Source organism: Leucopleurus acutus (assembly GCF_964270905.1).
Source record: "Leucopleurus acutus genome assembly, chromosome: 2".
Lineage (NCBI taxonomy): Eukaryota > Metazoa > Chordata > Mammalia > Artiodactyla > Delphinidae > Leucopleurus > Leucopleurus acutus.
Window position 1 is genome coordinate 43293371 of NC_139143.1, and position 14577 is coordinate 43307947.

Below are 14577 nucleotides of genomic sequence, written 5' to 3' on the forward strand. Positions count from 1 at the left end.
CAAGGCTTAGGATAGAGAGAAATCATTTCTTATTGTCTCTCCTTCCTCCCAATTTAGGGACTTAAAGGGGGGCTGGAACATTAATAAAAAAGCTTATTATTTTCTAATCTCTTATTATGTGTCAGGCACTGTGCTGAAAACGTACATTTAATCATTTAATCTACACACCATGCCTACACGGTGAGTATTCGTTAGGCATAGTTAGCACCATTTTGCAGATGAATAAGCAGAGGCACAGAGATTAACTGGCTTGCCTTCGGTCTGACAGGTGTAGGGAGCACAGGCAGTCAGCCTGCGCTTGGCTGACTCCGGAGGTACAGTCCCGGTCACTATGATGCAATGTATGCTGGAGGGGAGCTATAAACATGCTAACGTAGTTTTCCTTTCTCTGCAAGCTTCCTGATGTGAAATCTTTGTCCTGAAATGAAAGTTGGGTCAGAACACACCATTTGAGTGCAAGCTGTTGAATGCAGGCTGTGAGTCAGCACAGACAGTTTTGCAGTCCTCTCACATATGGGGCCACCATCTGTGAGCTCTGAGCCAGGCAGCTCAGGCAGTGCTGGGAAAAACAGCGTCCACACCCCCTGCCCATCTCCCTCCCCGCGGAAGCAGGAGTGGGGGAGCCGAGATCTCTGGACTCAAGAGTAACTCATTCTCTCCTCCCCAGAAGGAGGAAAGAGACACTTTTTAAGTCCTAAATAGGTGTCTTCTCTTTTTCCATCTGTCTGGCATACAGCATAAGAATAAATAATATTTACAGAGTACTTACTATGGGTCAAGTCCATTAGATCAGTCAAATCCTCATGGTTTATTTTTATCTATTTTATGGAGCCTCAGAAAGGTCTTGAGTAGCTTGTCTAGTGTCTCACAGAGAAGAGGGAGAGCCTGGGTTTAAATCCAGAGCTAAATCCAGAGCTACACTGTGACTACTACAATCTATTTTCCCTCAACATGTACTATTTCATTATGTCCAAGATGCTGAACAACAAGGCTTCCAGCCCCTGTGGCTCCCTTCCCTTGCATCTATGCCCATGAAAAGTTTTCAGTCCCTCTGTCCCTCTTCCTTCCTTGCTAGTGCCCTGCCTACCACTCTGTCTCCCCAGTCTGGCTGCAGGGCAGATTTTGTTCCAACCCGTTGTCCAAAGGTCCCATGGGGTCTCTTGTAATTGCACCCCATCCCCAAGTTGTTTTATTTGGTAAAAACAAACTCTGTTTCGGGAATTTGTGTTTGGAGAGGAAACTTTTTAAGCCCTGTCTTTTCATCACCATCTCTCCAAACCTCGATTCTTGAAGAACATGGTGGTGTAGAGATTGTGTAAAAAAGTAATTTAGATAGAGAGTCTTCCAGCCCAAGAGCAAGGATTCCAGGCTCTGTTCCTGGCTCTGCCACGGACTGCTAAGCCTCTCTGACTCCCAGTCTCATTTTCTCTCTCTGCATTAGTTGAGAATGAAAGGGCTGTCCAAGGGACAAGATGGAGAGGAAAGAGATGATGTCCAAAGATATCCTTGCATTTCCGAGAACGAAAGAAAAAAAACTTCCCTATGAAGTTAAACAAAATAATGCATGTAAAGCATTTAAGCTATTGCCTGGCACATGTTAGGTGCTGAGTAGCTCAGGCAGATGGAGCGTGCAGGGGCTGGGGCACCCGCAGTCTCAGGGCTGGCTGCGTAGGGCGTGGCTGTCAGAAGAGTGCTTCCCTGATTTTGCCTGCAGGGTACGACTGGTGACATCTCACAGCTCTCAGGAAAGTGACCTACTTGGGTTTTTCTGTATGGACACAGGATTACAAGAAATTCTCATTTGCATAGAGATGGGGAGTTTATTTTTACTAGAAGCTGCATGTCAAGACTGAGAAGAAAGAGGCATTTCTTAATAATCATTAATCAACTGTATCTGAAAAGAAAAAGAAATCAATTCAGGAAATGAGATGCTAAGGAAATGAGGGGGAAAACAATCTCCCCCTACATGGACCCACCCAGTGAGCCTTGACAGCATTTCCTTGTATCCACCTGCATAAAAGTGACCAGCCCTCTACAAGTGGCAAGGAACACAAAGAGCGGAGACACAGGAGAAGCCCAGGAGCACCCCGTGAGAGGTCGTCCTTCCTCAGAGGATTTGTTCATCAACCATCCCAGCCCTCGTCCTTTACAGCTGCAGAGAGGTGACCTGCTGTCACTGTGGGTGGCCTATTATATTCCAAGTGCTGGGCATTTTGTAGAATGGGGAGGGGTATTCTGTATAGAGGCTGAACTTTCCAGTACCTTATTTTCAATAAGAAACAGGGAGAGTGGGAAAGGAGGAAGGAAGAAAGGGAAGGGGAAGGAATCTATTTTTTTTAGAAATATGATGATTTTATTTTTTATTTTATTTTATTTTTTAAATTTTATTGAAGTATAGTTGATTTACAATGTTGTGTTAATTTCTGCTGTACAGCAAAGTGATTCATTTATACATATTCTTTTTCACATGCTTTTCCATTATGATCTATCGCAGTATATTGAATATGGTTCCCTGTGCTATACAGTAGGGACTTGTTGTTTATCCATCCTATATATAAGTTTGCATTTGCTAGTCCCAAACTCCCAGTCCTTCCCTCCTCTCTCCCCATCCCCCTTGGCAACCACAAGTCAGTTCTCCATGTCTGTGAGTCTGTTTCTCTTTCGTGGATATGTTCAATTGTGTCATATTTTAGATTCCACATGTAAGTGATATCATATGGTATTTGTCTTTCTCTTTCTGACTTACTTCACTAAGTATGATAATCTCTAGGTGAAAGCATGTTACTGCAAATGGCATAATTTCATTCTTTTTTATGGCTGAGTAATATTCCACTGTATATATGTACCACATCTTCTTTATCCATTCATCTGTTGATGGACGTTTAGGTTGCTTCCATGTCTTGGCTATTGTGAATAGTGCTGCTATGAACATAGGGGTGTGTGTATCTTTTTGAATTATAGTTTTCTCCAGATATATGCCCAAGAGTGGGATTGCTGGATCATATGGCAACTCTATTTTTAGTTTTTTGAGGAACCTCCTGTTTTCCATAGCTGCTACACCAATTTACATTCCCATCAACAGTGTTGGAGGGTTCAAGGGAAAGGAATCTAGCATTTACTATAAACTTTTTGTTCTAGGAACTGTGCTGGGCACTTTAGAATATGTGTATTTTTAATCCTTTGGAGTATTAAATATCTTTTTAAACATAAGGAACACCACTGGTTCAGTGGGATCCGATCAGAAATGTGTTCCTTTTTGTCTGCTGTAAGGAAATCTGCTGGATCTCCAGTTGCGATCCCAGGAAGAACAGACCTGTAGGTGGGGGTGGTGCAGTGGTAAGCGGAACAGGCCACCTGCCTTCACATCCTGGCTCTGCCACTTGTTGGCCATGTACCTTGGGCAGGTTTCTCCACCTTACTAAGTGTCAGTTCCCTCTTTGGTAAAATGGGGATAGAAACAGAACCTGCCACATAGGATGGTTGTGAGCATTAAATAAGATAATTGTGGAAAATACTTGGCATGGAGCTCCAGGCACGTGGCACGTATGATAAACGTGAGCTACTACAGTTACCTGAATCAGCCGAGATGTCTGGAATCGCCTCACCAAACTAAGGGGGACCTCTTTTTTCTCCACATCTTTCTCCTCTGAGGCTCCCAGCAGGGGATGAACCGGCAATGCCCCACTGCTTCTGAGAGTTGTCAGAAGAAAAACTGTGCCCCCTTTTAGTCACTTGGCTCTCTAGAAGCACCTTATTTGCCTTTCGAGGGGATAGAGCTCTGGAGGACTCTATAGTCTCGCCTGTCAATGGGGTCTATTTTTCTGTTTTGTCAGAGAGAGGTTGGAAAAAGAGAAATCAAGTTCTTTAACATAATGCCTGCTCTACAGTGAGGTCTCAACCTACACCTGTCCCTCACTGAGAGTGATGCTGAGTTAAGGAGAGAGAAGGAGAAATGGTTTTCTAAGCAGGGTTTGCTGTTTCTCAGAGAAGAGCCTGGGATTCCCGACGATGATCGGGGTGGGGGGAGGGGAGCGGGGACAGGTGTGGCTCATGCTCTCACACGTGTGTGCCTAGAGCAGCTCTAACTATAGTTAGGAGTGGGGGCGTCCACAGCCCCCTCAGCTGGCTTCCTATGCGTGCTGCCTCCCTCTCTTCCACTGCTGCACCCACTACGCTTATGCAGCATACGCCTGGCTGGGAATGAGTGCTCAGTCTGCACGTGGAGGAGGCTGGGCAGAGGCTGGTCTATTCCCATGGGTTGCCCTCTGACTTACCTTTAACGCTCAGCTCTGTTTGTGAAACATGCTAGTGCTGGAGAAAGTCAGAGAAGGAGAACTCAGCAGGCTGTGCAGTTATGCTTTGGGCACTTTTCTCAAGGTGTGTTTCATGACACTATTGAAAGCCGTCCAATGAAAAGAGGCAGAGAGAAAGGCAGGAGGGGCGCGAGAACTAGAAGAGGCAGCAGGCATCTCAGGTCTGGCCCTCCCTAGAGGCTAGCGAGCTGCAAACCTGTCGCTGGTGCCTGCTGGCTCAGTGTGTGATGGAGGGGAAGCCGCCACCTTGCCATCTGGAGGTCTCTCTCTTCACTGTGGCTAATTAGTTATTAGATGCCCCACACCTCCCTTTCCCATCTTCTCCAGAAGGTGACATCTTCACAGCTGACTTCAAAGGAATGATTTTAAGCAGATACACAGTAGGGGTTTATAACAAAAGGGTGTCGCCTATTTGCGGGACAAACATAAAAACCAAATGCGCTTATAGCTCTTTTTACAATAGCCAGGACATGGAAGCAACCTAAGTGTCCATCAACAGGTGAATGGATAAAGAAGATGCAGCACATATATACAATGGAATATTACTCAGCCATAAAAAGAAATGAAATTGAGTTATTTGTAGTGAGGTGGATGGACCTGGAGTCTGTCATGCAGAGTGAAGTAAGACAGAAAGAGAAAAACCAATACCGTATGCTAACACATATATATGGAATATATATATATATATATATATATATATATATATATATATATATATATATATATATAAGGTCATGAAGAACCTAGGGGCAGGATGGGAATAAAGATGCAGACCTACTAGAGAATGAACTTGATGCGGGGAAGGGGAAGGGTAATCTGGGACAAAGTGAGAGAGAGGCATGGACGTATATACACTACCAAATGTAAAATAGATAGCTAGTGGGAAGCAGCCGCATAGCACAGGGAGATCAGCTCGGTGCTTTGTGACCACCTAGAGGGGTGAGATAGGGAGGGTGGGAGGGAGGGAGATGCAAGAGGGAAGACATATGGGAACATATGTATATGTATAGCTGATTCACTTTGTTATAAAGCAGAAACTAACACACCATTGTAAAGCAATTATACCCCAATAAAGATGTTAAAAAAAAAAAAGAAAGAAAGAAACAAAATGTGCTTTTATAATTTTTCAGATCTGTTGCCTAACTCCTAGGGCATATTACCAACACTGTTTTTCCTATTTAATTTATTAGAAACAATGCTTCTCACCCCTGTTGAAAAGTGAGCTGTGTTGAGTCATGAGAGTGATTTACACACGAATTTTCTCCCTGGGAGTTGGGAGAGCACTGGATCAGCCTCTCTAGGGGTGGAGCGGGGGCAGGGGGGGCAGGGAAGGGCTCATTCAATTGATTAAAAAAAATCCAGAGAAGGAGACACATGCCCCAAGGTCCACAGGCTGAGGTACTGAGTCCTGTTTTCTCGGCTGCCATCTGGCCTGCCCCGCGAGGTCCACAGGGGAGCTCAGTTGGGGTCTCTTTCCTTGCTTTTCACTTTTGGCTGGGAAGCTGACTTTATCCCTTCCTGTAGGACATGCAGGCACAGGGTGTTTCTCTCTGCCTCCTGGGTGTGATGCTCTTTCTGTGCTCAGCGCATGCCCGAGGTCTCAGGAGATGTCTGATTTCCATGGACATGCGCCGTATGGAGGAGAGTTTCCGAGGGATCAAAAACGCCATTGTGAGTACGGGTTTGGGGTGAAGGTGTGGGCAGGGGGGCGTGCCTCACTTTACATCTTAACGTGGAGAGCCAGTTCTTTCTCATTACCTTTGTGTCTCTGGAGAATGTGGAGTACTCACTGCTTGTGTCTGTTCTTATGTTTTCCTCCACAGCAAGCTAAGGACATCTTCCAAAATGTCACCATTCTGTCCACATCGGAGACCCTGCACAGCATTAAGGTATTGGCCTGTGTCTGCTCGTTCCTCTATTGTCACTTTTATGGTGAAGTGGCGCAGGGCTGAGGGAGAAATCCTCACCCTGTGCTCTTCTCTTTCCTAACCTCCAGTGAACTCTGATGCTCCGGCTTCTCACATGTGAACTGATGCGTGAGGGCGCACTCGCGTCTCAGCGACCTTGAACCCCATGGGAGGGTGTTCACCCAGGGAGTGATTGGGGTGCCACACGCTCAAATGGGACAGGATGTCTAGGGCTTATGGTGACTCTGGAAGGTTTCATGGGGAAGTTGAGAAAATGAGCAGTGACTTAAAACCTGAGTAGGCTTGGGGTTAGTGGCTAAAAGAGATGGAAGGGTTTTGGGGAGAATGGGTATGCAAAATCAATGGATACATGTCAGGGGACATAGAGGCAACCAGGGGGAATTCCCTGGCATTCCAGTGGTTAGGACTCTGTGCTTTCACTGTTGAGCACGCAGGCTCAATCCCTGGTCAGGGAACTAAGATACCGCAAGCCGCGCGGCACGGCCGAAAAAAATAAGAGACAACCAGGCTCGTGGTGTGAGGGACATGAAGGCAAGTGGAAGAGAATGAAGTGCACAAATACATTGGAGTCATTTTACCAAGAACCTTAAGCCAGGCCAAAATGGAAACTGACTAGCTGAGCCTCGGCCTTCTTTTGTTTTTTCTTTTTTGGCTGTGCCGTGCGGCCATAGGGAGTCCCTGCAGGTTTTTGAGCCAAAGACTGTATGGCCACAAAGTCTTTTAGACAGTCTGGTGATGTTCTTTACAACCGCCAGCTTGAGGCACGAAAGCAGGGAGGGGATCAGTCTACTTGTCCAGAGAGAGGTGGTGAGAGTGTGTTACAAAACTGTTGGCTTACGAGGTGATAATTCACTTTACAGAAGGGGCCACTGAGAAGTGCCTTTAAAAGTGAGCTCCTCCAGTCCTTGTAAGCATTCTAGAAAGATCCAGTTCTTTCAGGCATTTATGTGACAGAGTGTAAGGTACATCCACAAAGAGTTACATTTTCCTTGGGCTTCTCTGCACGAGATAATTCTTCTAGGCAGTGTTAGGCCTGATTTATTTATGGTAAACACATGAGTCCACTTCCTAAATACTATTCCAGCCAATGGTATAAGAGACTCAGAGGATATGATAGCTGGAAGGGACCCAAAAGGCCATTTGTTCCCAAACCATCATTTTGACACCAAATTGACATCTTGGGAGAAAGAATGACTAGTTAGTGGTTGAGCCAGGAATAGACCCCCCAAGTCTCATGCCTCTGTCTCTAGATTCTTTGTCCTCTCAAGGTCTAGAAATAGCTGATGTGGCATAAGGAAAAGGGTCAATGAGGATGCAGGTCTTTGCCATATTTCTCCCCTCCCCACCCTCTCCCTCCTTGATAAAACAAAGGTTGCAACTTTTTGCCCGGTTGGTTAAGGGAATTAGCAGGAGCAGAGGAAAAGGAGGGTTTTTGTGTTGCAAGGTGAGTTTCCACGTCAGAAAATCTGCCTGTCGGGCCAAGGAGGCTTTGCTGCTTTAATGCAAATGAAGATAAGTGCACCACTGGCTGTAGCCACTTCCCTTCTCAGACTGAGCCACAAATCTCCTGCTCTGGCTCTCAGGGCTGAGTGCAAACTGCTAGAAGGAAACTCTGCCTGGCCAGCTGCTTTAAACTGTGCCTGGGGAAGTCAGGAGCTTTCCCTTAGGGAGAGCTGCACTCTGCCCGAGGAGGATCTGCCCAGATGTGTGCATTTCGGCAGCTGTCAGTTTCTACTCTTGCACATCTCAGCTCCATCCAAGTGATCCCTGAAGTTTAAAAAGGACAGACTGGGGGCTTCCCTGGTGGCGCAGTGGTTGAGAGTCCGCCTGCCGATGCAGGGGACGCAGGTTCGGGCCCCTGTCTGGGAAGATCCCACATGCCACAGAGCGGCTGGGCCCGTGAGCCATGGCCGCTGAGCCTGTGCGTCCGGAGCCTGTGCTCCTCAATGGGAGAGGCCACAACAGTGAGAGGCCCGCGTACTGCTAAAAAATAAATAAATAAACAGGACAGACTGGAGGAGGGCTGAGCAGGGTGGCCAGGATAAACACAGTGTCATTACACAGGAAGGAATATGTGCCCAGCACAGGCCTGACATGCAATAGCCATCGAATAAACACATGTTGGTGGCTAGGAGATGTTCCAGAGAGGCAGACTTCAGCACAATGTAAGGAAGTACTTTTCAAGACAGCTGCTCAGACATTGGTCCTTTCAAAAGGGAGGTGTCTGATGGAAGCAGTTAAGCCGAAGTTAGGGATGACTTGTTGGAGATGCTGTAGAGAGAATTCTAGTCTCTGACTGGGCTCCATCCCTTGTGAATATATCTCCTGGCCATGTAAAAAGAGGGTAAGAACCGCAATCTCTCCTTGGTGCCTTTGTCATAAGTAGCTTTGGTGTGGTTAAGAGGACCCTCTGAGACCAATATGCATTTAAAAAAATGACTTCTAGTGATCTCACTCCTTCTTGCCCCTACCCAAGCAGGCTGTTTTGATCTCTAAGACAGTAAGAGAAGAGGGCCTCTGGGGCTTTCCCTAATTTGTGTCTGTAGCCCTTAGATGTGTGCTGCGTGACCAAGAACCTCCTGGCATTTTACGTGGACAGGGTGTTCAAGGACCATCAGGAGCTGAGCCCCCAGATCTTGAGAAGAATCAGCAGCATTGCCAACTCTTTCCTCCACATGCAGAAGAGTCTACAGCGATGTGTGAGTCACCAGCAGCATCTGCTTTCCGTCTGCCCCAGGGAGAGCCCAGGACATGCTGGCCCCAGTCTGTTCCGAAATGGATCCTGGACTCAACGGAAATTCCCGGCCCTGTCGCCCATGGGGAGAGCTGTTGGGAGCCTCTTCCAGTGGTCCCTCCTTGTCCAGGGCTTCCTCCTCACCAGACCCAGTTTCCTCATGGATAATCTTCCTGTGGTGACCGACTTATGTCAAAGCATCTCTTAAGTGATGCTGGGGCTGGCCTGTGAGAGAGGCATACTGAGGATTCCGGGCTTATCACAGGCATACCCCTAGTTTCTTTGTTTCTGGCCCTTTGGGGTTTCCACACCAATTAACCTCTGGGTGGTTCCCTGGTATAGCCTCTCCTAAGGATCACCTATTCCTTCACTGGGATCTATTAAAGACAAACCACAGAAATAAAACCAAACCCAAACAAACCAACAAAAACTTAGACCAGGAGAAAACCTGGACTCTGGCCCCATCTCTGCTGAAGATTTCCTTTGTAACTTTGTGGCAAGTTACTTCACCTATCCGTGCCTTGGGTTCTAAAATTGTTAGAAGAGGTCATGACTCCTATCCCACTTACATTAAGATTCATTTAACCAATTATTTAATTAACTGGCCCAACATATTCATTGAGTGCCTACCTAAAGCTGTACTGGGTGGTGACACACAGACTTGGAACCTACTCTCCAGGCCTTTCCAGTCCTGGGGAAGTGCAGGGTGACTCTACACGCAGACCCTACTGCCCCCTTCTGCCTAACCTGGGTTTACTCACCTGACTCTCACCTTGGGAGGAAGGAGAACTATCACTCCTCATGCAGGAGGTGGCGGTGAGAGTGAGCTGGGGTGGAAAGGTCCTCTGATGGGTGCTGTCTCTGCTTGATCACAGCAGGAGCAGAGGTTGTGTCACTGCAGGCAGGAGGCCACCAATGCAACCAGAATCATCCATGACAACTACCATCAGGTAAGGGAAGGGAAGAGGATGGGGAAGATGGAAATGGGATGTCAGAGCCTGACTGGGCAGCCTCCTCTCCATTCAAATTCATTCATTTACTCACCAGTATTTATTTATTTATTTATTTATCCTAACATCTTTATTGGACTATAATTGCTTTACAATGGTGTGGTAGCTTCTGCTTTATAACAAAGTGAATCAGCTATACATATACATATGTCCCCATATGTCTTCCCTCTTGCATCTCCCTCCCTCCCACCCTCCCTATCCCACCCCTCTAGGTGGTCACAAAGCACCGAGCTGATCTCCCTGTGCCATGCAGCTGCTTCCCACTAGCTATCTATTTTACATTTGGTAGTGTATATATGTCCATGCCACTCTCTCACTTTGTCACAGCTTCCCCTTCCCCTTCCCTGTATCCTCAAGTCCATTCTCTAGTAGGTCTGTGTCTTTATTCCCGTCTTGCCCCTAGGTTCTTCATGACCATTTTTTTTTTCTTAGATTCCATATATATGTGTTAGCATACGGTATTGGTTTTTCTCTTTCTGACTTACTTCACTCTGTATGACAGACTCTAGGTCCATCCACCTCACTACAAATAACTCAATTTCAGTTCTTTCTATGGCTGAGTAATATTCCATTGTATATATATGCCACATCTTCTTTACCCATCCATCTGTTGATGGACACTTAGGTTGCTTCCATGTCCTGGCTATTGTAAATAGAGCTGCAATGAACATTGTGGCACATGACTCTTTTTGAATTATGGTTTTCTCAGGGAATATGCCCAGTAGTGGGATTGCTGGGTCGTATGGTAGTTCTATTTTTAGTTTTATAAGGAACCTCCATACTGTTCTACATAGTGACTGTATCAATTTACATTCCCACCAACAGTGCAAGAGGGTTCCCTTTTCTCCACACCCTCTCCAGCGTTTATTGTTTATAGATTTTTTGATGATGGCCATTCTGACCAGTGTGAGATGATACCTCATCGTAGTTTTGATTTGCATTTCTCTAATGATTAATGATTACTCAGCAGTATTTATTGCGGGTCTGCCCAATTCTGCAAAGAGTGTCTGCAAAGAGTGTGTTGGTCTTACCTCATCTGCTAGTTTCCTGGGCTCCCCTTCCCTATCATCCTTCCAGCATTTTCTTATGCCCTCACATATCAGACCTACGTTAAGTTTTGAGGGAAAGCACATACTGTTTAAGATGGGGGTGATAACAGAGGGAGCAAAGATCTCCAGAGAACTGTAAGCTGTTATACATGAAACATAGTACTTTCTGGGTGTCACTGTGGCCAGTAACTGACATCAGCATCCTGTGTGGTGATGAAGAATAGTGCTTCTCGTGTAGGTGCAGATGTTGAATGCACACCTCAGGTAGAGGTGGAGTTAGAAGCAGTGTTTCTTATGTGCATCATTTAGAGATTCTGTTAAAATGCAGGTTCTGGCTGGTAGGTCTGTGTTTCAACCACACTCCCAAATTATGACAATGCTTTGAATAACAAGGAGCTGGGGAGTCCGTTCAGACCTCTGCTTCTTTGTGGAGAGGCTCCATAGGATAATATAACAATGGCTGAAACGCACATTGCTCTTCCTATGAGCCAGGTATTGTTCTAAGTACACTAAATGTATTAACACACTTATTCCTCACAACAATGCTATGAGCCATTATCTGCATTTGATAACTTAGGAAAGCAAGGCACAAACAGGTTAAGTAACTTAACTAAGTTTATACTGCAGCTAAGTGATGGAGGTAGGGCTCGATCCCATGCCATCTGGCTCCACAGGACATACTTTTGGATCTTACCATCTCCTTCTATTCTGCTGAGGAAGAGCTGGAATAAGTCAGGAGACTTGGGTTCCAGTTCAGCTCTTCTACCGACCGGCTGTGTCACATTGGGTAGGACACATCCTTAGGGGTTTCAGTGCTTTAATTTGTCCAGTGGAAGCACCACCTTCTCCCTCCCCACTGCTGGGCACCTCTGGGATTGAGGCTTTCTGGGAGAACAGAAGCACTAAAGCAAACTGATGTGAACAGGAAAGTAAGCAGAACTGCCAGAGAAGCAAGTTGTTTTTTTCTGGGACATATAGGAAAAAGAAAAACAGATGGCAAAGAATGAAGACCTTTTCATTTTGTTTATAAGTTGCTGACATGATTTAACTGCTTGTTTGTGGAAAGTAATTTAGGTCACCTATTAAGAAAATAATTTGAGGTCTGTATGCCCTGCAGATATAATGGTTGAATAAAAAGCAAACCTCGTGGGGACCAGAACGTGGGGAAAGTGATTTGAAAGCTGTGACACGGTCTAGAAAGGCAGGTTCTTATGATGATTTCCATGGTTTCAGTTGGAGGTCCGGTCTGCTGCCATTAAGTCTCTGGGAGAGCTGGACGTCTTGCTAGCCTGGATTGACAAGAATCATCAAGGAACTTCTGCTGCCTAAAGACAAGAAATCTAAGTTTGGGGGATGAACAGCCCCTGAGAGGTTTCCAGTGGGAGACAGCCAACTTTGAAGGGGAGGGAGATAGGGAAGGCTCCATTTTTATGCAAATTGGGTCTTTTTGAGGAAACCTTCCTGCCCATTTGGAATTCTCTTCTTTGGGGCTGAGGTATTATAGGGGAAAAATCTAGGTTTGAGCACATCTTACCCTGTAGCTACAAGTCTCGCTGGCTGGGCCCAAGCTGTCTGATTCCACCTGAAAGTATCCAAGCAGTCTACTGTCATATTTATATGAAATATGTCTGTCAAAAGGTCCTGTGGGCCATCCTGTAGGGAGAGGGTGAGTTTCCCCCTAATTTATTGTGAACTTGTCTATCCCGTGTCTGTGATGTGATCTAAGTGGTATTCTGTAGTGCATATTGTACTGATTGATTTTTTTAATAAACTCTGTTCTTTACCAATGAGTGGAAGTGTCTTCTGATCCAGGGAGAAGGAACCATAAATGGTGACTATTAGAATTAAAAGGGCCTTAAAGAACAGAAACAGATGGGGAAACTGAGACCTAGAGAGGAATAAAAATTTACTCAGAGTCCCAAAGTGAGTGAGTGCCGAGGGTTTCAAACTGGACTCCATCCAGCACACTGTCCTCCACACAATGATCGAGAGGATGAACATAGGGCTTCTGATCATGACTCCTTCTTGCTACCACTCCACTTCTGATCTCTCTTTCTCTGTGTTTCTGTCTTTTCTCTCTGTCTCTCTGTTATTGAAATTGGGTCCCACTGCTCTACAAAATCAATACTCACAAATGTTGATAGAAAGGAAATGTGCCTTCAGTCAGAATGCTGGCAATCTGGGGAGATGGACTCAGCATCCCCCAGAAACCACCTCCAAAGATTCTGCTCGGACGTGAAAGCTTCTAAAGGGAAACAGGGAAGTAATCTCAGTTTATCACTGAGTTAGGGGGTCAGAGTCACCGCCATCCCCCACTGTGTGCAGGCTCGTCGACTCCTCCTGATTTATCTTTAGATGCTATCTTGTTCACAAAGTTTGTTCACAAGATTACTGGAGGGGAAGCTGGGGAAGAGATCTGGTCATCTGTTGATCACCTATTCTTCATTTCTATTTCTTTGATCTACGGAAAGGATCAACAAGTTAGGCAAAGTACTGGGTGATCAAAAGATTTGAAAGGTGTGCTAGGGAGGAGATGAGTAGAGCATTCGGGTGCCTGGGTTAAGGTCAGTGACAAGACAAAGAAGACAGCTCTTTCCTGCAAAGAGCTTTTTCCTGCCCAAAGCTGCTTACGTCTCTTTCTCTCTCTCATTCCTTTCTAGCTGCCTCCAACCTAGATGTCTTTTCTGACCCTAAGTTCATCCCGCATGGGTATGTATGTGGGGTTGGAGAGAGGGTGTTTCTGACAAAGGGATGGTTGTCACGGTGACAAAGCTGAATGAGTGCAGCCCAAGGCAGGGGGGATTCTCGGTAGAGGGGTTCTGGCCAAAATGGGCACTAATTTCCAGGTGGACAGTCCTCCGATGGTTAATGACAATAACAACTGGTACTTACTGAGCACCTGCACGTGCCAGATGCTGAAATAAGTGCTTTACATGTACCATCCTGGGTCACTATCTATACTGTAACTGGCTGGCTGAAGCAACTTTTCTTTATTCCTACCTGGGAAAGAGATTTCACAGAACGTGCTTTAGTGGACAGAGCAGGACCTCTGAAGTCAGACAGACCTGGTTCCAATCCTATGTGACTTCGAGCGAATTACTTAGTGTCTCTAAGTCTCAATGTCCTCTTCTGTAAAATGGAGATAACAGCACCAGTCTGCAAGTGTTGCTGTGAGTTACAAGTGAGGCGAAGTCCCTTCTAGCGCCAGCAGGGTGGGAGGCTGCACATGTAGTGTAAAGAGTGCCAAGTCAGGAATCACAGTCTGGTTCCGAGTCTGCCATGACTTGCCCGGGGCAGGTCACTACATTTCTTTGACCTTAGTTGTCTGTAATGTGGGTACTGACCCCTGTGCTATCATTTAAAAGCCAGAGCATTACGATGGCCTAAGAAGCCCTCATATCTGCACATACCGCCTTCCCAACTCCCTTTCCTCTTACTGTGTCCCCTACTTCTTGTCCAGGCTCAGTACCGCCCTACCACACTGGCCTACTTCGTGTTTCTCAAACATACCAGGCATGTCCTCACCTTAGGGCCTTTGGGGTT

At 46.0% G+C, this 14577-nt stretch overlaps 1 protein-coding gene across 1 annotated transcript; it reads left to right on the forward strand.

The window, feature by feature from the left end:
• Window positions 1-5840: 5840 nt before the first annotated feature.
• Window positions 5841-12363, forward strand: IL19 (interleukin 19; the record flags this gene model as incomplete). The annotated part of the gene is made up of 5 exons (XM_082832801.1): window positions 5841-5984; window positions 6137-6202; window positions 8788-8940; window positions 9851-9925; window positions 12268-12363. 5 exons carry the CDS (start codon window positions 5841-5843, stop codon window positions 12361-12363), a joined length of 534 nt encoding a protein of 177 aa, XP_082688927.1.
• Window positions 12364-14577: the final 2214 nt, after the last annotated feature.